This window comes from Pseudochaenichthys georgianus, unplaced genomic scaffold (assembly GCF_902827115.2).
Source record: "Pseudochaenichthys georgianus unplaced genomic scaffold, fPseGeo1.2 scaffold_373_arrow_ctg1, whole genome shotgun sequence".
Taxonomy (NCBI): domain Eukaryota; kingdom Metazoa; phylum Chordata; class Actinopteri; order Perciformes; family Channichthyidae; genus Pseudochaenichthys; species Pseudochaenichthys georgianus.
In genome coordinates this window covers 150,457-178,315 of record NW_027262963.1, presented here as the reverse complement: position 1 = coordinate 178,315, position 27,859 = coordinate 150,457, and the positions used below count along the sequence as shown (strand labels likewise).

Below are 27,859 nucleotides of genomic sequence, written 5' to 3'. Positions count from 1 at the left end.
TGATGCGTGTCTCGGTGTTTATCCCAGTTTGATATCATGGTATAACTTTAGCTATTTTCATTTCATTAGGGAATGTACCAGATGGAAAAGACAAGTTACAAAGATGTGTCCATGGTTCTGCAATTTCTTCAATAATGTTTTTGACTCTAATCAAATCGATATGATTCCAATCGGTCGAGGACTTGCTTTTACATTTACAGTGTCTCTGATTTCTCTTTCTTCGCCTGCTCTGAGGAACAGAGAGCTGTTGTTTTCATTCCAGAGGTCTGTATCTTCCCCTTTAGTTGTTTCTACGCTTTGCATTCTTTCTGCAGATCCGGCCCCACATTCACAAAGACTTGGTTCAAACCATGAACCACTTCTTCTGTGTTATTGATAACATGATCTTTGTCAACAAGAAACTCAGGGTAACCTGAACTCTTTGCTCCGTTTCTAACAACACTATTAATACCTTCCATCAACCTTTCTGATTATTCTTAGTATTTCATTATAGTATTCTTTCTTACATATTCTCATATATTGGTTAATTTATTCTTCTATCTTTTAGATTTATTTTCTGCTTCTGAAGTTCTATATTTGATGAATTGTCTTTACATGTATCGTGTATTTTCTTTTTGCAGGCATTGTTTGGGCCATAAGTTTCTACCTCCTCCATCAGACTGAGTGCCTCTCCATACCTGAGCGTGTCCAGTCCAGCAGACAGCAGCCTCCCCCCTGAGGCTCCTGGATGATTGTAGCTCAGGTCCAGCTCTCTCAGATGGGAGGGGTTTAAAGCTGAGGCCAGAGCATCACAGCCTTCCTCTGTGATCAGACAGCCTGACAGCCTGCAGACACACAAACAAGCCGTCAGATCATCTGAGGGTCCAGGACTGGAAGGGGGCGGGGCTTATTACTGCATCACCTCTGGGTCATCTCTACACCCACAACTCCAGTCACTGCTTCACAGTTCAACTGGACAGCCATGGTAAGGGTCTTATTGATATGAACAGATCACAAAACAAAGGAATAGAGGATCATGTGAACAAAGACAAGAGAGATGACTACGAGAAGATCTGCAGCCGACACACTCTACTACAGTTTGGACATCAGACCTCCAACACCACCAGGCAGATCCTCTCAGACGCTCACAGTGTGGCCTATCAGGGCTGCTCGTTGTGGAGATAAATGTAGTATTTCAGAAATCATCCAGAGTGTTAGACACAGAATAATGAAATGGAGTTTATCCAGCTCCGCCTCAGCTCCTGCTGGCTGGTCCTAAGGCGTCCCAGGACACAAATTAAATCACTCGGCATGTTCTGTCTCTTCAGAGCTCCTCCCCCAATCTCTGAGGCCCAGTCAGCCTGCAGAAGAAGCTTTAGTCTGACGCTCAGTGAGACTGCTTGTATCTGTGGTCTCATCCTTTCAGTGACTACCTAAAGCTCGTGACGGGGAGTAAGGGTTGGTCGCAGACGGACCTCCAGCTCAGCTTCCTCTCTCTTAACGATTGTGTACACCGCCTGCATCACTGCTGACTCTGCAACAGACCGCCTGTCCATCTAACGCTTCATTTGACCCTCCCTCGTTAACGAGACCCTGAGATAGTTGAACTCCTCACTTTGGAGAGAAACTGGCCGTTTCTCAATGTCGAGTAAAGCTGCTGCAGAGCCACTATTTCAAGCATACTACATCATCGAGTAGCGCCGGAGGACTGTTTGAATGCCCAGCATTCGGCGCCACTCGATGTCGTAGTATACTTGAAATAGTGGCTCTGCAGCAGCTTTACTCGACATCGAGAAACGGCCGCTCACTGCCAACCCGGAGGGAGCAATCCACCGTTTCCAGGAAGAGAGCCTCGGACTAGGAGGTGCTCGGCTGAAACTACCCAAATGAGTTCTGGAGGTCAAACGCTTCGGCCAATAAGAGCTGCCCAAATCACTAATGATGAAAGCTCCTTTTCGAGGCTTTAAAGAAGGTCGTGCCAGGAGTCATTTGGAGGATTGTGACACATGTGTTGTGTCTCGCTTCACAACAACAATGTTAAGAGAGGGTTAACACCTGAGCTTGCACTGTTTTTAAATGTACGTCTTGTAATTGCACTGTTGAGGAACCTCTGGCCTACGTGTTTCATTCATTGCATAACTACACCGTAGTTGTGTATTTGACATGACAATAAACCTCTGAATCTTGAATGGAATCGATGATGGTATAACGTGTGTTCTCTCATTGCTGCGTTACAAAGATACAGATGTGAGAGATGGCTTCCCACAGCACAGCAGCATGGCTGATGGTGGTATGGACTTGTATTGCTGGCTGAGTCAAAGTGTTCTGGTCTCTGACCTGAGAGTCTTCAGTTCACAGAGTGGACTCTCCAGTCCAGCAGACAGCAGCTTCACTCCGGAGTCCTGCAGGTCGTTGTTACTCAGGTCCAGATCTCTCAGACTGGAGGACTGGGAGCTGAGGACTGAGGACAGAGCTGCACAGCTTCTCTCCGACAGCTTGCAGACACTCAGCCTGAAGAGAACAGAGTGAACCAAAAGAGAAACAACAATTGTGTTTAAAATGAATCACCCTGGATAAGATATGATATGTAGGATTGTAATGGTGCATGTGATGGAACCAGCCAATAGGAAGTCTAGGGGGGGTTGCCTCCCTGGAGCAAACACATGGAGAGTTTAGTCCGGTTTGTTCCATTGCTGCTTTCAGCAGAACGCCATCAACAGCGTATGTACTCGTGCCTACAAATACATCTGGATCTGGCTTCTCTGTTTCGAATATCGGGAAATTCCTTGAAATCCCTGCAGTCTGCGCTTCGAGGCAACATTTAAAAAGGAAGTAGAAGACTGACTATTCCTATAAAGTTATTCTTAGTATATGTCACATGGTCCAATTACCCACAAAGAAATCAGACTTAACGATGTTGACTGAAGTGAGGCGGGGGAGCTAGCTAGGTAACTTTGTCTCATTTAAGGTTTCATTAATATGAAATTCATTCTATGTAGGATCACGGTTTTCAAAGCTACTCAAGCTGTCATATTTCACAAATGGGTACTACAAAATATATGTAACACATTTGTTTTAGTGAGTTGCTAAAACAAAGCTAGCTAAGGCTTTGGCTAAAGTCACTTGGTTAAATGTAGCTAACCGAAATATGACACATGCATGTGAACGTGTGTTCTCTCATTGCTGCGTTACAAAGATACAGATGTGAGAGATGGCTTCCCACAGCACAGCAGCATGGCTGATGGTGGTATGGACTTGTATTGCTGGCTGAGTCAAAGTGTTCTGGTCTCTGACCTGAGAGTCTTCAGTTCACAGAGTGGACTCTCCAGTCCAGCAGACAGCAGCTTCACTCCGGAGTCCTGCAGGTCGTTGTTACTCAGGTCCAGATCTCTCAGACTGGAGGACTGGGAGCTGAGGACTGAGGACAGAGCTGCACAGCTTCTCTCCGACAGCTTGCAGCCACTCAGCCTGAAGAGAACAGAGTGAACCAAAAGAGAAACAACAATTGTGTTTAAAATGAATCACCCTGGATAAGATATGATATGTAGGATTGTAATGGCGCATGTGATGGAACCAGCCAATAGGAAGTCTAGGGGGGGTTGCCTCCCTGGAGCAAACACATGGAGAGTTTAGTCCGGTTTGTTCCATTGCTGCTTTCAGCAGAACGCCATCAACAGCGTATGTACTCGTGCCTACAAATACATCTGGATCTGGCTTCTCTGTTTCGAATATCGGGAAATTCCTTGAAATCCCTGCAGTCTGCGCTTCGAGGCAACATTTAAAAAGGAAGTAGAAGACTGACTATTCCTATAAAGTTATTCTTAGTATATGTCACATGGTCCAATTACCCACAAAGAAATCAGACTTAACGATGTTGACTGAAGTGAGGCGGGGGAGCTAGCTAGGTAACTTTGTCTCATTTAAGGTTTCATTAATATGAAATTCATTCTATCCAGGATCACGGTTTTCAAAGCTACTCAAGCTGTCATATTTCACAAATGGGTACTACAAAATATATGTAACACATTTGTTTTAGTGAGTTGCTAAAACAAAGCTAGCTAAGGCTTTGGCTAAAGTCACTTGGTTAAATGTAGCTAACCGAAACATGACACATGCATGTGAACGTGTGTTCTCTCATTGCTGCGTTACAAAGATACAGATGTGAGAGATGGCTTCCCACAGCACAGCAGCATGGCTGATGGTGGTATGGACTTGTATTGCTGGCTGAGTCAAAGTGTTCTGGTCTCTGACCTGAGAGTCTCCAGTTCACAGAGTGGACTCTCCAGTCCAGCAGACAGCAGCTTCACTCCTGAGTCCTGCAGGTCGTTGTTACTCAGGTCCAGATCTCTCAGACTGGAGGACTGGGAGCTGAGGACTGAGGACAGAGCTGCACAGCTTCTCTCCGACAGCTCACAGCCACTCAGCCTGAAGAGACGATGAGGACAACAGTTATTCAGGAGACAGCAGTGTGTTAATAACTGATTCACTAAATCAATGATCTCTGTACTCACAGAGCCTTCCTGGAGGCTTTGACGACTGGCAGCAGCCTCAGAAGAGCCTCCTCTGAAGCAGAGTATTTCTTCAGGTCAAACACGTCCAGATCTTCTTCTGATGACAGTAAGATGAAGACCAGAGCTGACCACTGAGCAGGAGACAGACTATCTGTGGAGAGACGTCCTGAACTCAGGGACTGTTGGATCTCCTCCACTAGAGAACGATCATTCAGTTCATTCAGACAGTGGAACAGGTTGATGCTTCTCTCTGCAGACAGACCCTCATCCATCTTCTCCTTGATGTACTGGACTGTTTCCTGATTGGTCTCTGAGCCACTTCCTGTCTGTGTCAGCAGGCCTCGTAGGAGTTTCTGATTGGTCTGCAGAGAAAGACCCAGGAGGAAGCGGAGGAACAAGTCCAGGTGTCCGTTTGGACTCTGTAAGGCCTGGTCCACAGCACTCTGGTAGAGATGTGTTAGTTCAGGTTTGGGTCTGAAGACTTTACGCCACCTGGAGGTTGCTGGTTCTTCTGACAGCAGGTTGACCCCAGAGCTGATGAAGGTCAGATGGACATGAAGAGCAGCCAGAAACTCCTGAACGCTCAGATGGACGAAGCAGAACACCTTGTCCTGGTACAGTCCTCTCTCCTCTCTGAAGACCTGTGTGAACACTCCTGAGTACACTGAGGCTGCTCTGATATCGATGCCACACTCTGTCAGGTCGGACTCGTAGAAGATCAGGTTGCCTTTCTGCAGCTGCTCAAAAGCCAGTTTCCCCAGAGCCTCCATCATCTTCCTGCTCTCTGGACTCCAGTGTGGATCTGTCTCAGCTCCTCCATCATACTTGACGTTCTTCACTTTGGACTGAACCACCAGGAAGTGGATGTACATCTCAGTCAGGGTCTTGGGCAGCTGTCCTCCCTCTCTGGTTTTCAACACCTCCTCCAGAACTGAAGCAGAGATCCAGCAGAAGACTGGGATGTGGCACATGATGTGGAGGCTTCGTGAGGTCTTGATGTGGGAGATGATGGTGCCGGCCTGCTCCTGATCTCCGAATCTCTTCCTGAAGTACTCCTCCTTCTGTGGGTCAGTGAACCCTCGGACCTCTGTCACCATGTGCACACACTCAGGAGGGATCTGATTGGCTGCGGCAGGTCGTGTGGTTATCCAGAGGCGAGCCGAGGGAAGCAGCTTCCCCCTGATGAGGTTTGTCAGCAGCACATCCACTGAGGTGGACTCTGTGACATCAGTCAGGACCTCAGTGTTGAGGAAGTCCAGAGGAAGTCGACACTCATCCAGACCGTCAAAGATGAACACGACCGGGAACCGATCGAACCTGCAGATTCCTGCGTCTCTGGTTTCAGGGAAGAAGTGATGAACGAGTTCCACCAAGCTGTACTTGTTCTCTCTCACCACATTCAGCTCTCTGAAGGTGAATGGAAATATGAACTGGATGTCCTGGTGGGCTTTGCCTTCAGCCCAGTCCAGAGTGAACTTCTGTGTGAAGACTGTCTTCCCAATGCCAGCCACGCCCTTTGTCAGCACTGCTCTGATTGGTGCATCTCTTCCAGGTGAGGCTTTAAAGAGGTCTTCTTGTCTGATGGTTGTTTCTGGTCTGTGTGGTTTCCTGGATGCTGTTTCAATCTGTCTGACCTCATGTTCCTTGTTGACCTCTGCAGACCCCCCCTCTGTGATGTAGAGCTCTGTGTAGATCTGGTTCAGAAGGGTTGGGTTTCCTGCTTTAGCGATGCCCTCAAACACACACTGGAACCTCTCCTTCAGGGTGGACTTAAGTTTACGCTGACACTCTGCAGCAAAGGTTCCTGAAAGAACACGCAACAAAGATCATTAGGTCCCACTGGAACTCTGGTTCTCTGGATGAAATATGGATAGATGCTGGTCTCTTGAGACATCAGCAGAGGAGACATTTATCCAGAGTGTTACATCGCTATAGAAACCCTCTTACTGTGGTGCAGACGCTCAGCCAGCTCCTCCTGCTCCATGCTCCTCAGGAAGTGCAGTGTGATGTTCAGGAATGCCTCTCTGCTGCTCCTCTGCTCTTCATCCTCAGCCTCCAACCCCTCCTCATCCTCACTCTCTAAGCATTCTGGGTAATCTGAACCCAGAGTCTTCTGGAACTTCTTCAGCTCGCTCTTCACAAAGGAGACGACGTGGTCCTCCAGCAGCTGGAACATCACATGAACGACACAAACTATAAACCATGGATCCAAACATCAGATCCGGACAGACGGACTCTCTGAAAGTGCAGCATGGAGATGACTGTGAACAGAAGAGAGGTCAAGTATCTGTAGGACATGCACTCACCGTGAATATGGAGTCCAGCTGTGTCTGATGCTGCTGGGCAGACTGACCACCGGGAACCTCCGAGCTCTCCTGGTCCCCTCTGTGGAGGAACCATGAAGCATTAGCTCACAGGATGTCTGTCCACAGAGACACACTCGGGGTAAAGGAGGACAGGGAAACAGGGTGCTGGTCCTGGGCCTCAGCGGGAACTTTGCACTACAGGAATATTTATTTCCAGCTACTGTTGAAGAGCAGAGGATTCTGTCCGTCCTTCATTCTGGTCCTCCTGGAACGTGGCTGTGTGGATAGAGACTGGACTCTGCAGCTGGCTAACAGCTGTTCATCAGGAAGAGGGCAGACCTAGGGACAGTTCTTACCCCCCCCCCCCCCCCCCCAGCTCCACCTCCTGCACCTTTGATGAAGGCTCAGTCTCCTCCATCAGAAGTGTTTGAGAGATGGTGGAACAGCTTCTGAACAGCCTGAGTTTTCAGGTGGAGTTTCACGGCCCCTCCCACTGTGGAGACGAGGAGGGGTCGGACGAGACCTTAAGAACTAGTTTTATTTTATCATAACCGGACTCTTGCTATGAGGTACAGCTTACCTCTGATCAGCAGATGGAGGTCGTTCTTTAAAGGTTATGATGGCCTCCTTCGACCAGTCGCTCTTGAAGGACAGACAGCTGGGGGAGTCTGGTCTCTGCTGCTGGACCCTGAAACAGAAACCGATGCAAGCCGGACAAAAACGGATGTAAATGATGTTAAATCTCTTAACCTGTTAAGCCCTGAGCCTGTTTTCAGGTCTCAGGCTCGAAAATGACGTGCCCAGAACAAATGACTATTTCTTCACTTCTAAAAGGGGTAAATTATTCATATTGTTCCTCAAAGCAATGATGAACCTGTGAGTTGGATGCAGATGAGTCAGAATCAATATAGATGTTTATTATGTTTCAACCTGGTCTCACCAGAATGCGTGACTCCACCACGACTCCTTAACACTGCATTTCGTGGTGGAGTCACGCTTTCTGCTACATGTACGTGTCGGCACCACGCAAAAAAAAAAAAAATGTAAAGTGAATGAGGCTCTTTTGTCGTGGTGCACACACGCATTTCTACAACGTCCCGCAGTGAGCCTTTATTCTATAAAACGTTTTTAAAATCTACTTTATAGCTTGTAGTAACTCACGGGAGGCTTCTTTTATTTTATTTGTATTCATAATAATTTAAATTTTTCGTCAGAATGTAAAAATTACATTAGTTACGAATTTGTGTTCTCAAAAAACAGTGCATTGTGTGTAATGCAACTGTGATTTTTATTAAATTAGTTAGTTTTTAAGGAAGGCCAGAGCTTCAGCTGTGTCAAATAGATTGTTCCCTTTAGTTAACGTTATTTAAAAGATAATGATCATGTCCCCTGTAATGTATTACGAGCGGCCATTCCCATTGGATAACGGATAAGTAAGTATTCTCCTTAATGTCGATTGATGTCACAGTGATATCTGCACTACTCATCGTCTAAAAAATACCAGATTATCCTTGTTAATTACACAACATTGATTGGTTTAAATTGTGTGCAATGCTTTTGTATTTTCCCCCTTCGATTCGGAGAAACAAATGTTTTTTCGGAGTAAAGGATGGCAGAAGACACTACACTACCCAGAATCCTCAGCTATCGTTTGGGACTACACCATGTGCTTAGCTTGACAAACCCCGTGATCAGTCCTCAAGCTCTGTGATTGGTTGACCTCCAACTGCATTCCATATGAAAAAAAAACGTTTCGTAAAAGATAAAATCATTCTTTATTCAGCAGTGCTTGCTTTACTCTTTGAAAGTCATCACATGAATGCATTGTAATAAATGGTTTGGCTGCATTAAATATATTGTTAGAGAATATTCTCTTATTGTATGTGCAGGGGAGCATTTTAGTGTTTCCCTATGTGTCCTGTTTGTAATTTGAACAGGGCAAAGGTCAAGAGGCCCTGCTTTCCCTGTGGGGGGAAGTGTGGACCATGCACGTTGGCTTTAATAGACCAGTTCTTTGTCTTCAGCATGTCTGGTACTAATTAGGAAAAGCGCGCGATTACCAACTCCTCCTTTTCAACATATAGAGGTGCTTCATGCATTACGTGCTCAGTGATGCGTGGGGATTTCTCACAGCATGTTGTAAATGCCTTGGACTCACTCACGGCCGTTGGCTCTCAAATTAAACTCAGTGTTTTGATATAAAGCGGACTCCAGCCTCCATTTCTCCCATTTTTTTTTTGGGTTTCTCTACTCATTACATCTGGAGGCTAATCATAACCTCGGGAATCGGTGTCAAGGGGACGTTGTCCTGGCCAATTTCCCGTGGTTGTTGCTGGGACATGTGTTTACGAGCAATCACGGCCTATGTGAAAACTATGAGAATATTTGGGGGCTAATAATAACCTAGGAATATCGAATTTCATCGATTTCCTCTGTGTGATTCTTGGAATTAAATCACCAGGCAATTACACACAACAACTATTCGGAGAAACTTTTAAAGAGTGCACCAGCAAAGTGGATTTTCTGAATTAAAAGCAATGTTGCAAGATTTGTATTTAAACGAATCGCCGAATTTAGGAGTTTTCAGAGGATAAATTGCCTAAATCAACAGCATTTCTGCGGAGGTGCTGATTCTCCGCCCCCTGTGGAGAACAGCATGCAGAGAGAGGAGCATACAGCATTATTTCCGCAACTATTACCATTTTTGAACTAAAGAAAGTGGTCAATGCGTGGTATGAGAATGTTGTATGAATTGCTGAATTTGGCTGTGTTTGCTGATACACAACATTATGAGTAAAGAAGGCTCTCATAATTAAAACCCCCTCTGAAAGTCTCCCTAATTCGGATCAAAATAGGCTGGAGGAGTTTTTGTCAGGCTGAGTTGTTGAGAGTTTTTATGTTTGTTTGTTTTATTGTACTAACCGTTAAACATGGGTAATACTGTCTCCGCTAACGAGTCCGTTGGTAAGAGGGAGAATGATTCACGCACCAAGACACTTACAAAAAATCCTATTACAGACAGCCACTACACGCACATGTTCTCCCCTAATATGCCGTCAGGAATTGTCGGAAGAAGCTTGGATTGGAACAAAGTTATGCCGTTCACATCGTTACTTTGTGAGCACTCACAACAGAATAGTCAGAAAGGACAGATTCTGTTTGATTGGCCGTTAACGGGCACTTTTGACATGGCCGTGTTGTGGCAGGCATTCAAATTAATTGAACAGGAGGCGAATTGCTCCTGGGATGTAACGTACATGAAGGACTGCGTTAAAGCTTGGATGACTATTGCAGAAAAAAGAGGTTACGATGAGCGAAAAAATGAAAAGTCAGTTGGCACAGAGCGAGGCTCCATTGAACTCAAAGCTTTGATTGATCGAATTTCTAAATGCGCAGCTAGTTGTCATTTGCTTAGCCTAGAGGCTGCTTTTGATGTTAAATCAGAAAACATTTCCAGAATTAAAGAAGACACGGAAAGGACGTCGCAGCCATTGCAAAATCAGTCATGTACGATTGGCTGAAAAGACAAGGCAAATCTCCCAGCACAGCTCAGCTAATTACCATTTTAACAGACGCTGGGCTCCAAGAGAAAAAACAGGCAGTATCTCTCTGCACACAAATGATTCCCGCGATAGGACTCTCGAAATTCCGGGGCAAGAAACTTCCGATGATGATTTATTAATGTCAGCTATCTATCATGAATAAAAATCGTTTGACATATCAGGAAAGGACAGTATAGAGAAAGTGAGCAGCAGGAAAACAGTGCAGCGGACAGTGAAGAGGAAACGCCAGAGAGCAGCCCATTACACACGCCGGCCTCTGGCTCCGCACGAAAATGTTACACACTCCAAACACGCCGTACGGCACCAGTTTTTAAGGACTATGTCCCTCATAGAAGTATCACAAGACTGCACACATCTCAGGATAATAATTCTGGCTGAAGCTGTGACAGCACCGAAAATACTGATAGGTGAGGTTCCAGTTTATAAGCCTTGGACACCCGCTGAAGTGATGGATGTCACTAATCACGCTCCAAGTCCGACTAAAAGCCCAGATGAGTATCATGTCGTGGTTGACTAATGTCTGCTCAAGTTTATAACTGTTTGGTTCATGATGTTAAACAGCTGATCATTCTAACATACAAGGCAGATTGGTCGACGTGTAAAGAGGAATTCAAATTCCCTGCATGTACGCTGCGGGTGACTGGCCTCCGACACAGACGCGTGATATGTGGATCCAGACAGTAGCTGCTTTGCAATCAAAGCATGAGCCAAAACTCACACAGATTTGTCACTGGTGACGGCTTGCGCGCGTTACACAAAATCAGATATTTCTGACCCCCAGAATGGCACAAAAGTTGCCTCAAAATACACAGGCTTATCAGAGTGCGGATAACTCCCAGCAGTTTCAGGGACAACACCGCACACAGCAGATCAAAAATCAGGGGACATCACACAATTACCAAGACAAGAGACAGCAGCAGAATAAAAATCACAGAAAGGTTGACGCCGTGTCACGTCTGTGGCGCAACAGACCACTGGGCGGGACAATGCGGACGGCGCTGGCAAGCACAGCAGGACGCACAACCTTTGCCTGCTCTTCCCCATCCCCCCCGCCAACCACCCTGCATTACTACTGCCCCTCGCCCCTCCCCTGACCAGTCAAGATGCAGGCAGGCTCAACAGGGGCAAAACGGTCAGCAAAGTCAATTTAATAGACGATAGAGGTGCCATGGAGAAATAGGTCAAATTCACAGCATTTCCCCATTCAAGCCAGCAACAATTCGCCTTTTTCAATAACCCGCGTGAAGATCCATTATGCCCGTTGATTTCAGTGGTAAAGCGGTAGACATTTTGATTGACAGCGGAGCAACATTATCAGCAGTGCGTAACGAAAGAAAAAGTGTGTGAAGCAACCAATAATTGTGTCACAACAATGGGAGTTTCTGGCATCCCTATGTCCGAGCCCGTTTCAGAGAGAACTGATATTTCAATTGAAGGATCACATGTGTCAACACTCTTTCATTATTTCAGATGGAAGTCCTATTAATCTAATGGGCAGAGATTTGCTTGTAAATTACAGGCAACAATACATTGCACTCCAGATGGATTGTTTTTGGACTATTCCTGACAGCAAAGTCTATCAAGCTGTCCAATTCATTCAATCAGTCTCAGGACAACCTTATTGTTTGGTCATTTCCAGATTTCAACATGATTTCTGTTTTCTCAACAACAGGAATTCAGAAAATTGCTAGCATTTCCCCTGCGTGTGCTTCCTTAATGTCCCTTATGCGGCCTGTGTTGATTGTCACTGCACAGCTGCTTTTAACCCATCAGCGACTATGCACTATCAGTAAAGAGGTTTTTGCAACAGCTCATATCAGTTGGAATGTGAAAACGTTATGTGTCTAGGACCCCAGGGGTGCGCATTGCCCCTGAGGCTCACAACCGAACAGCAGGCTCTGTATGCTGCAGACACGATTCCTCACCTCGCAATAGCGGTCACTTCAGGAAGTGACCCTGAAGAAGTGGGGGGTCATGGCAGCCCACTGCCATGCTCTACTGAGGGATACAAGGCTTCTCACACACACACACACACACACACACACACACACACACACGATCTAATTAACCTCGGAGAACAACATTACATGCTGCGTCTCTCTGAGCAACTTTCTCTCCCTCAGAAGCACATTCTTCACTTACAGCCACCTGCACACACCAACATGGACCCCCTTCAGACTTCTCTGAGGTTCCTGACAACATTATGGGCTAAAACACTAAATTCATGTGGGGGTTGTTGGTTCAGCCCCTCCACACAGAGTCACACTTAAAGAGCCAATGCCAGATTGCCAGCTATCAGACAGTACAATTTACCCCATAGAGCCATTTTGGGAATTGAAGGAGTCATCCAATCTCTGCTCGATCAGGGCGTGTTACGATATACAACGAGTCCATGTAACACGCCCATCTTGCCAATTCCCAAGCACAATCGCGCTGATGAGTGGCGCTTTGTCCAAGATTTGCAAGCTATTAACGCTATTGTCATTCCGACAGCTCCTACAGTGCCTGACACTAATTCAATTCTTGCATCATTACCGTCAGATTCGAAATGTTACACGGTAATCGATTTGTGTTCAGCATTTTTCTCTGTTCCTCTGCATCCAGACAGCCAGTATCTGTTTGCATTCACTTTTAAAGGTAAACAAATCACATACACGCGCCTCCCACAGGGGTACGTCGAGTCGCCTACTGTGTACGCAGCAGCGGTTAAGAGAGATCTGGACACTTTGGTCCTTACAGGAGGTAGTACCTTGCTTCAGTACGCAGATGACCTGTTGTTAGCTTCTCCCACATGGACGCATGTCGCATCGACTCCATTCTGCTCATGAAAAGACTTTCTGAATGCGGACACAGAGCATCCCTGGCTAAGTTGCAGTACTGCCAGACTGAGGTCACATACCTGGGTCACATTCTGAGGGATGGACACCACCCCGCACAAAGAAAGACATGCTGTCTTTTTTGGGCATGGCTAACTATTGCAGACACTGGATATGCGAGTACGCCTGCTATGGACTCTGTCCTGGCGTGCTGCCACTCTGCAGGCTGCTGCAACCATTGTTCAATGGTCTGAGGACATGCACACAGCTTTTCAGGACTTAAAGCGAGCCCTGACATCAGCTCCTGCCCTGGGGCTCCCTGAATACCATCAGCCGTTTCACCTGCACGTCCATGAGAAGGGGGGCTTTGCGTCGGGCATCTTGGTACAAGAAGCATGGCTCTAATTTCCGGCCTGTTGCATACTACTCATCTCGACTCTCCCCTGTGGTGCTCGGTATGCCTTCATGTCTGCGAGCAGTAGCCGCAGTTGCAATTGTTATCAAACAATCCTCTCCCATTGTACTGGCCAGTGACTGTGTAGTACATGGCTAAAGATAGAGTTGCAACCATTTTCACAGACTCCAGGTATGCATTTGGTGTGTGCCATGATTTTGGGTGTCTTGTGGAAAATGCGCGGTTTCTTAACATCGGCCGGTAAGCCTATTCAACATCGTGCGTTAGTAGCTCAGCTATTAGACGCTATCATGCTCCCTACACAGCTTGTAGTGGTTAAGTGCGCTGCTCACACAAATTCTGATGATCCTATTTCGCGTGGAAATGCGTTAGCCGACACCGCGGCTAAACAAGCAGCAGTTTCCTGCTCTTCTATGGTGCTCCAATGCTCCGCGACACAACCCTCAGAACCCATTTCTTTGCCTTCCTTTAATGATGTCGCGGACATGCAAGCCCACGCTGATGTTAGGGAGAAAGATTTATGGCTAAGACGAGGTTGTACACTTGACGCTGAGTCCAGCTTGTGGCTCCACCCAGACGGACGGATGGTCTGTCCACGCTCGTTCCTCCATGTTTTGGCACATGTTGCACATGGCAAATCACATGTAGGAAAAGGAGGGATGAATGGGATTATAAAGTCCCAATGGTTTGCTCCAGGCATTACACTAGCTACATAGACCCTGGTAGACAGATGCATGATATGCCAGCAGACAAGACGAAGAAGTGGTCAAATTCAGCATGAACACTTACCGCCCCCCTCGGGGCCCTTTGTAAATATGCAAATTGACTTTTCACATATGCCACCATGCCAAGGATTCAAATATCTTTTGGTAATAGTGTGCCAGTTCTCCAAATGGGTAGAGGCCTACCCTACCAGAAAAGAAGACGCTAGAACAGTTGTAAAGTGTCTTCTCAAAGATGTTATTCCTAGATGTGGTGTGCCCACAGGAATTAACAGTGACAGAGGTCCAGCATTCGTTTCTAAGATAACCCAGAGTCTAGCTACAGTGTTAGGGTTCAAATGGCAATTGCATGTTCCCTATCACCCACAGAGCTCAGGCCAGGTTGAGAGAATGAACTTGACTATAAAGGAGAAACTCACTAAAACAATGTTGACCACAGGACTAAAATGGGTAGACGCGCTGCCGCTAGTTCTGTGCTCCATTCGACGCTCACCAAATGCAAACGACAGGGCTTAGCCCACACGAGGTATTGATGGGAAGGGTAATGTTCGCAGGGATCTAGCCCCCAGTAACACCCCACAAACTCACTCTTTGTGGACAGAGGATTACATGACTAACTATGTCAAATATCTAACTGACATGTTGAGAAAGTTTCACAGGCAGGTGGCTGACAGGCTCCCCCAGCCGGTAGAGGAGCCCACCCACCCCTTTGAGATTGGTGATGATTACTAATCAAATCTCTTGAAAAAGATGCTCTGTCTCCCAGGTGGAAAGGTCCTTTCCAGGTGTTAATAGTGACCAGAACAGCGCTGAGGGTACAAGGGGAGACCGGAGTGGATTCACGCTACAAGATGTCGTCTCTCCCCTCTACCGGATGCTGGCGTGTGAAGGCAGTCATCATCATCGTCATGCTGGGTCTTCTGTACCTGGCCAAGGACGCCCTGCTAGATGGGAGCTGTGGGAATCCCAACGACAGGTGGCGAGGGATCTCGCCCGTCCTGAGGAAGGAATAAGGTGGCTCTTATCTACGAGCGCAGACGACTTGACCACTCAGGGCCCAGACCCTGAGGGCAAAAACGACACCAACGGGCAAATCAGTGCCTAGCGACAAGGACAGGTTGTATCCAATCACCACACAGACATTCAGTATGGTGCGAGAGACACAAAGAGAGAGAAAAGGAGGAAGAATCAGGAGGATTGTCTCCCTCCCTGATCACAAATCAGAGACTGTTTCTTTTAACTGTCCAGCTTCAATATGTGATCCATCTAACTGTATTATTGTATCTATGTGTCCTTAGTTTACTCAACGTGGGAGATATATCCAATGGACCGGTACCCGTGCGGACCGGAGTGGCGTCGGAGGGGGTGAGAATGGCTCTCGACACCATTGAAGACATGCCCCCAGAACTGTGGTGTAGCACTAGAGAGCAGTATAAGGCAATGATAAGGGATCAAGTAACATGTAGAGTGAGGAAACCAGATTACCAGGTTCCCAATCCAGGTGCTACTGCATGCAAACTGTCTGGACCAGATAGAAAAACAAATGTTCTATCCACTCCACTTAAACACTCAGGAGGTGATGTAGATTTTTCAAAAAAGGCCTTAATCACTCCTTTTAAACGAACTAAAACTAATTCTGCAGTAAGTTTAATGTTAGACTACGCACATGAACGTAATATTAGCAACTGTTGGCTGTGCCAAAATATCCCAGAATCCATGCATTCTCCTATGTTTAGCCAATTCCTTTTAGCAAAAGTGGATTATAAATTAATTAGTTGGAACGACATTTACTCTAGGATTAGCGATGAGGCTGAGGACTGCTATACTCCTTCATACCCAACAGACTCTGATAAACCGTTACAGTACGAGGGGTCTGGTCCTCTCTCATTGTTGAGACAGTAAATACAAATTATCTGCTGACGGTTTCAAACGATTGATGTTTTTAAAACTAATATATGTGAAGAAATACATTAACCTAGCTTTTGAATACAGATTCCAGTTAGCTCTGGTACAAACTAATTGTTCGGTTAATTCCACAAGTCCAACATGCACAAACAACCACACGTGGCATCTTTGCTGGTTGAAGCTTGGTACAGTGGTTCCCGGTTTGGCTCCAGAACAGTGAACTCCCGTTGAGGTTAAAATACATGATTGTACGAAACCAATACCCCTAGGCAATCCCCCTACACACCGGACTGCTCAATATATGTTCCCCCAATTGTAGTACACGAATGGAAGAATGTGTCCATCTGTCTCCAGAATGAGCAGGATCTCACATCCCTCTCCGGATGTTGGACACAGCGACTGTAATACCATAGTGAGGGTAACATTAGCCAGAAATTCCCCTCCCACAGAGAGTTTACTTAGTTTTGTGGCGACCGGGCTTATGGCTGCGTACCATGACGTTTTTTATGGCACCTGTTATCTAGCCTACCTAATTCCTTTAATCCGTAAAGTAGAGGCAAATGAGATTGCAGCGATACTTCCCTCTCTACACAGGAACAGCAGGTCATTACAAAAGGACAACAGGTAGCGAGCCTATTTTTGCCCTGGTACGGCATTTATGTCAGTCAGCAGGAGATCATGGCATTATCCAAAGTAGTGGAGGCATCATCTAAATGTATCAAATATCGCGATATTAGCGGAACATAAAGATTGCAGGAAGTTAGGACGGTAAGCACTACAGAATCGCATGGCGCTGGACCTCCTCTTAGCTGCCCAGGGGGGCGCATGTAAAGTAATTTGTGCGGAGTGCTGTTCCTTTGTCTCTGACGCTACCACCTGAAGTTATGGATTGATTCATGATACGGCTAACTGGGATAAAAGAATTGCATGAAACTCATGGGTTTACTTTGGGGATTTAAGTGGAACCCTTGGATCCTGGGGAGCGGGGTTGGTTAAATGTGTTGTTACTGTTGCAGTGTTTATCTTGGTTGTGCTAATCCTAGTGACCTGTTTGATCACTGTAGTTAAATTAGCCATACGCAGGGTTGCCAAGACTACCCTCCAGGCCCCACAGAGGCTAGTGGGGTATTCAACTGTAGATGACACAATGTTGATGTATGACGCCGAGCTTCCAGACCCATGGGTCTCCGTGGCAGTTCCTGTACCTTGGGTACCTCCTTTCAGCGATTGATAAATTGATTAAAGTTGACACTCAGAATAAAGAATAAAAAAAAATGGACTTTTCCTTCCTCAGGTTGTTTACAATAAAATGTCTGACTTCTCCTTTTCAGATTTTGAACAAATGTATTTGAATAAAATGTATGTAGTAAAGTGCCTTACTCTTGAATAAGTGTATTGAAGTAAACGTAAAGTAATGTTAAAGATTGAGGACACTGTACCTTTACAGATTACAGATTGATCGATTCATCACTGTGAATTTATACCTTAACTGTGAATTTTAACTGAATCCCTAATGATTCTGATTTATACCTCAATTGGATTTCTTATAATCCTACATTCTAATTGTGTTTTAATAAGTAATTGCCTTGAAGTAAATCTTTAAAGATGTAAGCTGAATTTGAATTTGTGTTTGATGAATGAGATTAACTGAGTGATAAATGATAAAAGATCTTGTTTTTGAAACATATATTTTACTATTATACTTTTGTATTGCATGTGTTATTATTGTGCCTTTTTGACAAAAGAAATCAAACACTGAAGAAAGATGATTTTTCTATTATGGTTGTCTGTATCAACCATTGTGATTGACTGTTTCAATCTTATTCTGCTTTTGATGTGATTAATGTAATGAGAAATCCACACAACTCTGAGGACGTTTTATTTGATTTAAGTAGTGACTGAAATATTCTTAGACTAATGTTAATTGGTTATCAATAAATTGATAAAAGCGTGGATCTGTTAGAGAATATTCTCCTGTTGTCTGTGTATAGGGGAGAATTTTAGTGTTTCACATGTGTCTGCCTGCAACTTAGAGCAGGGCACAGGTCAAAGGTCCTGCCTTCCTGTTGGGGGAAGTGTGGCCAACTAGGCAGATGAGTCTAAACAGACTTTCTTTGTCTCTGAAGACTTTATTTAATTATGATTAGAAAGGGCGAAAACAGAGGCTCCTCCTGGATCCGCTGGGTAGAATTGCCTGTGTTTCTGTGTATTCCTCAGTGTTGACTCGGGATTTCTCAATGCACGTTGTGGAAATGCCTTGGACTCACTCACGGCCGTGACTCTCAAATAAACTCAGTGTTTGATTTAAAGCGGATTCCAGCTTCCATTTCTTCCATCAACATTGCTGAGCAGAAGTTTCTCTCACACTGTTCATGTATGCAATTTTATTTGAGGGATGTTTCCCTTTCCTCTCTGACACACCCTGTACTGGGTGTCCTGTCGGAGTGAGTGACGTCAGGGAGCCAGCTGGGCGCCTCTCGGCACACAGAGAGCGGCCCTTTTCCCCTCGTAGAGGAGGGATGTTCCTTTTCCTCTGACACACTTCGTACGGAGTGCCTGATCAGAGTGAGTGATGTCAGGGATCCAGCTGAGCGCTCTCCTACCTGTCTGACACACAGAGAGCAGCTGTTCCCCCTCTATGATCGCAGGATAAGGTGGGACCTTCGTCTCTACTTTCTCACAGCGGCCGGTATGTATTGTTCCCAGCCTTCACCCCGTCGGGAAGACAGGCATGTTTGCTATGTTCCAGGGACGGTGATGCGCCATTACGCATGGCCCAACAGGCAGGGGGTGTTATTGAGCAGGTGTGTCTGTGCTTCTAGTGCCGGGCGGACCCAGAAGGGCGCAGACTACATCATGCTTCGCCCTTAACCCAATAGCGATAGCCTTAGAGGGCGAAGCCATATACGAAATAGAACTGGGGTTACCTACTGTAACCCAGCTTCTATGAGTAATGGCGCAGCCCTCTGAGTGCTGGGCCCACTGGCTCTACGAATAGCTGAAGAAAAGTTATTTTGTATGGGAGCAGATTGCCGGGCCTCCTTCCTATTTATACCGGAAGGAGGCCCGAGGGTGGGGCCCACCTGACGGGTGGACAAGTGTTTCAGTGCTGCGCGGGGGCGCAGAGGGATAACCCAATAGATAGCCTTAGAGGGCTGCGCCATTACTCATAGAAGCTGGGTTACAGTAGGTAACCTCAGTTTTCGATGGACGAGAGGGAAATGGAACGCACAGGCTATTTGTTGTTTGTTTATATCATGCAGTCTGTTCTTCTTCTCTGTCTTCCGGTTGTTGCCTCTTTTGAATGACGAATACACACTACCGCCGCCTGCTGGTAAGGAGAGCTATTGCCACTCATGCACTGAAGTCTTTGCGGTGTGTTCCCGTGCGACACATGGCCAAGACGCAGGAGGACACGGTGACGCAACAGTCGGCTTCGGCGAGTTCTCTGGTGTCTGCTTGGTGTGTCAGGGCCTTTACACACGTATTAATCAACTGAAAATATAAAGAGCACATTCATACTCCAATCCAAGACTTGATTAAATCCACCAAAAACATGACATGACGATAACGAGTGTTTTTTAGAAACACAAATCCCTCCCTGTGTCTCTGAGCCGCAGCGACGCGGGCTGATTCAGAGCGGGTCATTCTGCTGCTGGTTCTGGACTGGTGCTGCTGGAGAAAGCAGACTGCTCCGTGTGTGGTGTCGCTGTGCCACTGTCACATCTGCTCCTTGATCTCTGCGTCACCGACTAATTTTATATTCGTGTGACAGAAAACAATTGTAAAATAAAAAAACGTTATTGTCCAGCCGCGGCCGAAAAATCAAGAAGCAACGTTACTACGCTATAATCAATAATCGAGCGGCGAGCTACTGAAAAGCTGCCCGCAAGCTACCGGTAGCTCGCGATCGACATGTTGGAGAGCCCCTGATCTACAGAGCAGTGGCGACTGGTCATTAGGGGCAGGTGGGGCACAGCCCTACCTAGTGTCAGCAGAAAGTATTAAAAATAATGATAACAACAAAATGCAAAAAATAAATTAAAAAAATATATAAAATATATTTTAAGATCATGTTTAATCATCTGATTCGTCTGTACATTGCTGTTTTAGTATGTGTTCTTCTAATTAGTGTCTACAGTGTGCCTATTGAGCTGTTTAGAGCCATGTGGGACAAAACCCGATCCTGCCCCTCCTTCTCTCTGTTTAAGTCAATGGTGACTGTAAAAACTACACTGTGCATGCTCAGAATATTGTCCTATTTAATGTGTGTGGCAAAAAAATAATGACCATAGGGGCATAGAGTTGCCATCCCCACCATACGTCATCTCACATCATTCAGAGCTGATTGGCTGTGAGTACGTGTGCCGCGAAAAGTGTAGTGTGTGAAGAGGAGACGAGAGAGCAATGAGATTTCTCCATAGGATTTTAGAAAATAGCTCAAAGTAAGGTCTGTGGGAAACGAACCTGTTAGATAAATGCACGTTTTGTTCAGCCGGTTAATATCCACATGTCTACCCTACTTTTATAATTTTAGAATCATAAATCTATCAATTAGATTAGATTTATGATAGACTTTTGAAACTACAAGAAGATAAGGAGGACTTTTACAAAAAAGTAAAAGAGATTTTTGTCCAGAAGGATAGGCAAATGGACTTCATCTTCAAGTCAAGGTAAGACTGCAATTGTATTGAAAATAGGATCTTACTAAGAGAGAACAATTCAATATTTAAATGATAACATTACATTTGTTGGGAATCCTTTTGTTGAACTTTGTTCAACCATTAATTGAAGCATCAGACAGAAAAAGCTTTTGAAAATAATATTATATTTTGATTTAGGTCAAAATATAATATGTGTAAACCTGAAGAGTCGGAGCCTCAGCAGCCATGAACCTCACTGCAGAAGCTATAGACATCTGAGTTTGTTGTGCCCCACCACTTTTGTACATATAAAAACGCCACTGCTACAGAGATCGGGCATCAGAATAGATCGGAAATTATTCTTTTACCGTTCTGTTTTAATTTCACAATAAAGTTAGTAGTAATAATTTGTTTTGATATTATTGTATTTAATTAACTACTAGACCGCTAGGTCATGTTAAGACCATATTTTCTGTGTTGCTGTGGGTTTTTTCCATCGCTTTTGTGTTACAAATATCAAAACTAAATATATCCGTCGTAAACTAAACCGGAAACAGCAGTATATTTTATTTTGTTAACACTGTACACCTGACACCTACTGGTTAAAGCACGTTATTACACATTACATTACATTGCATTTAGCTGACGCTTTTATCCAAAGGGACAATAAGTGCGTTCGACCAGGAAGATACAACCTTGAAGAAAACACATCAGGTACATCAGGCTTCATAGAGCCAAACATTTCAAGTGCTACTCTACTGGCTTTAGAGGAGCCAGTCCTTTGTTAGTATACAAGTGCTTTGTTAGTAGTTCTATCCTCGAAGTGGAGTCAAAAGAGACGAGTCTCAGTCTGGAAGGTGTGTGAGCTTTCTGCTGTCCTGATGTCAATGGGAGCTCGTTCCACCATCTTGGAGCCAGGACAGCAAACCCACGTGTTCCTGCTGATGGAACTTGGGTCCCCCTCGCAGCGAGGGTGCAGCGAGTCGTCTGGCTGATGCAGAGCGGAGTGCACGTGCTGGGGTGCACGGTTTAACCATGTCCTGGATGTAGGGAGGGCCAGATCCATTTGCAGCACGGTACGCAAGCACCAGGGTCTTGAAGTGGATTCTAGCAGTTACCGGAAGCCAGTGGAGGGAGCGGAGGAGCGGGTGGTGTGGAACATTCAGGAAGGCTGAAGACCAGACGAGCCGCTGCATTCTGGGTGAGAGAGGTCGGATGGCACATGCAGGGAGACCAGCAGGAGGGAGCTGCAGTAGTCTAGGCGTGAGATGACGAGAGCCTGGACCAGAACCTGCGTGGCTCTCTGGGTCAGCTGGGGACGCGTCCTCCTGATGCTGTAAAGCGTGTATCTGCAGCAGCGGGTTGGAGCAGCGATGTTTGCGACACATTTGGAGTAATTGCAATGCAGGAAGATTGTGTTGCAATGACTGTTTTAAAATGCCTTTTTCTTAATGTCTTTCATTTTGGTAAAGCACTTTTGAATGTGTTATATTTGATGAAAACATTTAAATATTAAGAGTACATACAAAATAGTGGGAACGTAGAAGGTCAGTGATATAAATATAGAATAGAAAATATCAAGAAGATACTGTAAATAATATCTACAATAAAACAGTTTAGTGCCGGATAGGAGGATGTGCAAAACAGACAAACTAATAAGGCTTTATTTAAACATTAAAGAATACTTTAGGTTAAGGTCTTCTTTTAATTAAGAAAAAAGCTTTGGGGGTATCTATCTACAGATAAATATTAAGCCTGACAAAGTACTTAACGTCTAATATATTGCATGGTTTGTTTGGAACTTGACAATCAACTTTCCTGCAATGTTAACTTTGTTGAAGCACTTATTTTAACTGATATTATACATATGGATTATACTCTTATGTATGTAGATAGAATAAGAAATGTGCAGAATATGACAGTTTAATGGTGGAGGTACACACATTGATAGATGTCTTGTAATGCACTGGTGAGGAACCTGTGACCCAAGCTTTTCATTCATTGCAGAACTACACCATAGTTGTGAATATGATATGTCAATACACTTTAGAACATCTTGAAATCTTGAAAGGGATGTTCAAACTAGCCATAATATACAGTCTTTAATGAACTATTAGTAGAGAATAACGAGTAATGAATATACTTTATAAGGATCTGCAGATAAATGTTTAGTCTTCTCACCAACTATCAAATATCTCTCCTGATTGTTGGCACTTGACAATCACCTTCCCTGAAATTTACTCAGGTGTAACTACATTTACAACGAATGGCGAAGCAAATTAAGTTGTTTGACTGTGGGGTAAAAAGTTCGGCCAACCCGTCAACATCTCAAACGAATGATCAAAGTGATTCCACTGATAAAGCGCGAGTTGAACCCGAACGAAAGCAAAGAGGAAATGGGTAAAGTCTTGGGAGGCGAAACATATGGTGTTATTTGTGCGCCTCTATCCGGAGCAAGCAATGAAACATTTTGAGCATAGAAAACGTTATTGAGCGCGCGATTAACATTTTTGACCACAGAACATTTTATTTTGCAAACACATCAATTCTATTTTGAAGAGAAATGTACTCGATATAAATATTTTGAGTGGGTTGATTTCATTCTGCGCCGTTGTGCATTCACTTCCGGTAAAAGTTCCTTCAAAATAAGAGTCGCGATCTTATTACTCCCAAAATAACGAAAACTTTACCATAGGAAATATTGGCATAAAAATATAATCACTTCTATAAAAAGGTAACACATGTTAAATATAGTTAGACTTATAAAAGGTCATTTACAGCATTAATAATTAATATCTAATTCTTAACTGTGAATGGTTTTCATTTATTCAACATTAGAAATGTATTAGTCTGACCAATCCAAGACTTCAATGCTGAAGGGCCAGTGGATCTATGGTGGGGGTCAGCACAGAGGTCAAGACTTTAATGCTGAAGGGCCAGTGGATCTATGGTGGGGGTCAGCACAAAGGTCAAGACTTCAATGCTGAAGGGCCAGTGGATCTATGGTGGGGGTCAGCACAAAGGTCAAGACTTCAATGCTGAAGGGCCAGTGGATCTATGGTGGGGGTCAGCACAAAGACCAAGACTTCAATGCTGAAGGGCCCGTGGATCTATGGTGGGGGTCAGCACAGAGGTCAAGACTTCAATGCTGAAGGGCCAGTGGATCTATGGTGGGGGTCAGCACAAAGGTCAATAATTCAATGCTGAAGGGCCAATGGATATATGGTGGGGGTCAGCACAGAGGTCAAGACTTCCCTCAACATCACTGACACTGCACTCTCCTGGTTGAAATCATACCTCACCAACAGACACCAGTTCATCCACATCAATAACTGCACTTCCTCCACTGCCCCTCTAAACCAAGGCGTCCCCCAGGGTTCGGTGCTTGGTCCCCTCCTCTTCATCCTCTATATACTCCCCCTTGGAAAAATCATCCGTCGCCACAACCTCCAGTATCACTGCTACGCTGATGACATCCAACTATACATCTCCACAAAAACCATCACTGCCACAACTCCCTCCACTCTCACCAACTGTCTCTCAGAAATTAAATCCTGGATGCAAACAAACTACCTTCAACTGAACAGCGACAAATCTGATATCATCATAATCGGACCCCCATCCCGCACCAACTCCACTCAGAACTTCAACCTCACCCTTGACAGCACCACTCTAACCCCCTCTCCTCACATTCGCAACCTTGGAGTAATCTTTGACAGCCAGCTCAAATTTGACAAACACACAAACCACATCACCAGGACCGCCTTCTTCCATCTGAAAAACATTGCCCGCCTCCGTCCCTCACTCACCTTCCCGGCTGCTGAAACCCTCATCCACGCATTTGTCACTTCAAGACTGGACTACTGCAACAGCATCCTGTATGGTTCATCATCCAAAATCCTAAATAAACTACAATACATCCAGAACTGCGCTGCCCGCCTCCTCACCCACCCCCGCTCCAGAGACCACATCACCCCCGTCCTTCAAAACCTGCACTGGCTCCCTGTCCGTCAACGAATACACTTCAACATCCTTCTGCTAACACACAAAGCTCTCAGTAACCAGGCCCCCCCTACCTCTCCGACCTGATCCACCACTACACCCCTTCCCCTACCTCTCCGAGCTGATCCACCACTACACCCCTTCCCCCTACCTCTCCGACCTGATCCACCGCTACACCCCTTCCCCCTACCTCTCCGACCTGATCCACCGCTACACCCCTTCCCCCTACCTCTCCGACCTGATCCACCGCTACACCCCTTCCCCCTACCTCTCCGACCTGATCCACCACTACACCCCTTCCCGCAGCCTTCGCTCATCAGAAGCGAACCTGCTCTCTATCCCCAAGAAAACCAAGCTCCGAACCTGGGGGGACAGAGCCTTCTCCATCGCTGCCCCCACCCTCTGGAACTCCCTCCCCCAACACATCAGAGACTGCACTGACCCCCCCACTTTCAAAACACTGACCAAAACACACCTCTTCAGACTGGCTTTTAATCTGTGAATTATGCTGTATTGCTGTTTTAATAACTTTTAAATGTTATTTTATCATGTTCTTATACATTTTTAAATTCTATTTTATCATGTTTTATCACCACTGTAAAGCGTCTTTGAGCACCTGGAAAAGCGCTTTGAAATGCAATGTATTATTATTATTATTATTAAGACTTCAATGCTGAAGGGCCAGTGGATCTATGGTGGGGGTCAGCACAAAGGTCAAGACTTCAATGCTGAAGGGCCAGTGGATCTATGGTGGGGGTCAGCACAGAGGTCAAGACTTCAATGCTGAAGGGCCAGTGGATCTATGGTGGGGGTCAGCACAGAGGCCAAGACTTCAATGCTGAAGGGCCAGTGGATCTATGGTGGGGGTCAGCACAAAGGCCAAGACTTCAATGCTGAAGGGCCAGTGGATCTATGGTGGGGGTCAGCACAAAGGCCAAGACTTCAATGCTGAAGGGCCAGTGGATCTATGGTGGGGGTCAGCACAGAGGTCAAGACTTCAATGCTGAAAAGCTAGTGGATCTATGGTGGGGGTCAGCACAGAGGTCAAGACTTCAATGCTGAAGGGCCAGTGGATCTATGGTGGGGGTCAGCACAGAGGTCAAGACTTCAATGCTGAAAAGCTAGTGGATCTATGGTGGGGGTCAGCACAGAGGTCAAGACTTCAATGCTGAAGGGCCAGTGGATCTATGGTGGGGGTCAGCACAAAGGTCAAGACTTCAATGCTGAAGGGCCAGTGGATCTATGGTGGGGGTCAGCACAGAGGCCAAGACTTCAATGCTGAAGGGCCAGTGGATCTATGGTGGGGGTCAGCACAAAGGCCAAGACTTCAATGCTGAAGGGCCAGTGGATCTATGGTGGGGGTCAGCACAAAGGCCAAGACTTCAATGCTGAAGGGCCAGTGGATCTATGGTGGGGGTCAGCACAGAGGTCAAGACTTCAATGCTGAAAGCTAGTGGATCTATGGTGGGGGTCAGCACAGAGGTCAAGACTTCAATGCTGAAGGGCCAGTGGATCTATGGTGGGGGTCAGCACAGAGGTCAAGACTTCAATGCTGAAAAGCTAGTGGATCTATGGTGGGGGTCAGCACAGAGGTCAAGACTTCAATGCTGAAGGGCCAGTGGATCTATGGTGGGGGTCAGCACAGAGGTCAAGACTTCAATGCTGAAGGGCCAGTGGATCTATGGTGGGGGTCAGCACAAAGGTCAATACTTCAATGCTGAAGGGCCAGTGGATCTATGGTGGGGGTCAGCACAGAGGTCAAGACTTCAATGCTGAAGGGCCAGTGGATCTATGGTGGGGGTCAGCACAAAGGTCAAGACTTCAATGCTGAAGGGCCAGTCGATCTATGGTGGGGGTCAGCACAGAGGTCAAGACTTCAATGCTGAAGGGCCAGTGGATCTATGGTGGGGGTCAGCACAGAGGTCAAGACAACCCACATTAGAAAGGGAGACAACGGATGACCAAGAAACTAGTGATCTGTGAAGAACATGACAACAGCTGCACTACTGGATAGTATCTTCATTATTTTAAATATAAGGTGACTAAAAATGGCAACCATATTTTCAGTTTTGGCAACCAAACGCTGATGCCTGGTTGCCTGGCAACCACTTTTAAAAGTTAGCGTTGAGCCCTGCCATTGAGGAGTGAGAGTGAAGCGCACGCAGTTTGCCCAAAACCGGACGCTCTGCTACACTCCATTTGTAAAATACGTTTATTGCCATAAATGTTGTGATGGATTATCAGTAATCATTTCAAAGTGACACAGAGACATTGGATTAACCTTCAGCAGCGTTTGTATGCGTTCAAATGCCCTTGAACACAACCTTTGATCAGAAAACAGCAAAGGTAAGACGTATGTGCCGTTTGGCTCCGTAAAGTGAAGTGTCTGTTAAATGTAAGTTGTGTCCTGGCGGGTCAGAGAGCCTATCTACTGCCCAAACCAGTCATTCACATCTCTAAAACATCTGCAGAAACAACATGCTGGGACGAAGCTAGTAGCTCAGACCACAGAGACTCAGCCGACGCCACTCCACCTGCACCTGCACCTAAGCAGCAGCGGCTGGATTTTAAGGGACTGCTAGCCAGGGAAAAGTCGATGAAGCCATTGCACGGTATGTTGTAGAACACATGCAGGCTATTGCTACAGTGGAGTCACCCGCGTTCAGGGAGCTAGTTAGCATGATAGCATGTCCGGGCGGCACACGGCATATGGGACGGAAAACTTTTTCCAACTACCTGGAGAAAGAATGTACAAAAATGTAAAGCCAGCTAATATCGATGCAATCCAGATTGCATATAATGCATGTCAAGTTGATCAACAGATTGTATTATTCTCCAATGCAGTAACAGTACTGACATGAAGGCTCTAAGGGCATTAATATAATGGGAGCCCTTTTTTAAGTAACTAAAAAGTTACTTTTCACAGTAACGCATTACTTTTTGGTGTAAGTAATCAGTAAAGTAACTGAGTTACTTTTGAAATGAAGTAACTAGTAA

General features: G+C 45.6%; 1 protein-coding gene across 1 annotated transcript in view; it reads right to left on the bottom strand.

Annotated features, from left to right (window-relative positions):
- LOC117442236 (NACHT, LRR and PYD domains-containing protein 3-like) overlaps window positions 1–27,859 on the bottom strand; it is a 123,494-nt gene that overhangs the window by 8,095 nt on the left and 87,540 nt on the right. Inside the window, exons 5-11 of the mRNA XM_071202382.1 lie at window positions 7,377–7,484; window positions 6,797–6,875; window positions 6,438–6,657; window positions 4,491–6,294; window positions 4,231–4,404; window positions 3,274–3,447; window positions 2,317–2,490 (exon numbers count right to left, since the gene is read on the bottom strand). Of these exons, the coding sequence (XP_071058483.1) occupies window positions 2,317–2,490; window positions 3,274–3,447; window positions 4,231–4,404; window positions 4,491–6,294; window positions 6,438–6,657; window positions 6,797–6,875; window positions 7,377–7,484 (2,733 nt within the window). The remainder of the gene's footprint in view (window positions 1–2,316; window positions 2,491–3,273; window positions 3,448–4,230; window positions 4,405–4,490; window positions 6,295–6,437; window positions 6,658–6,796; window positions 6,876–7,376; window positions 7,485–27,859) is intronic.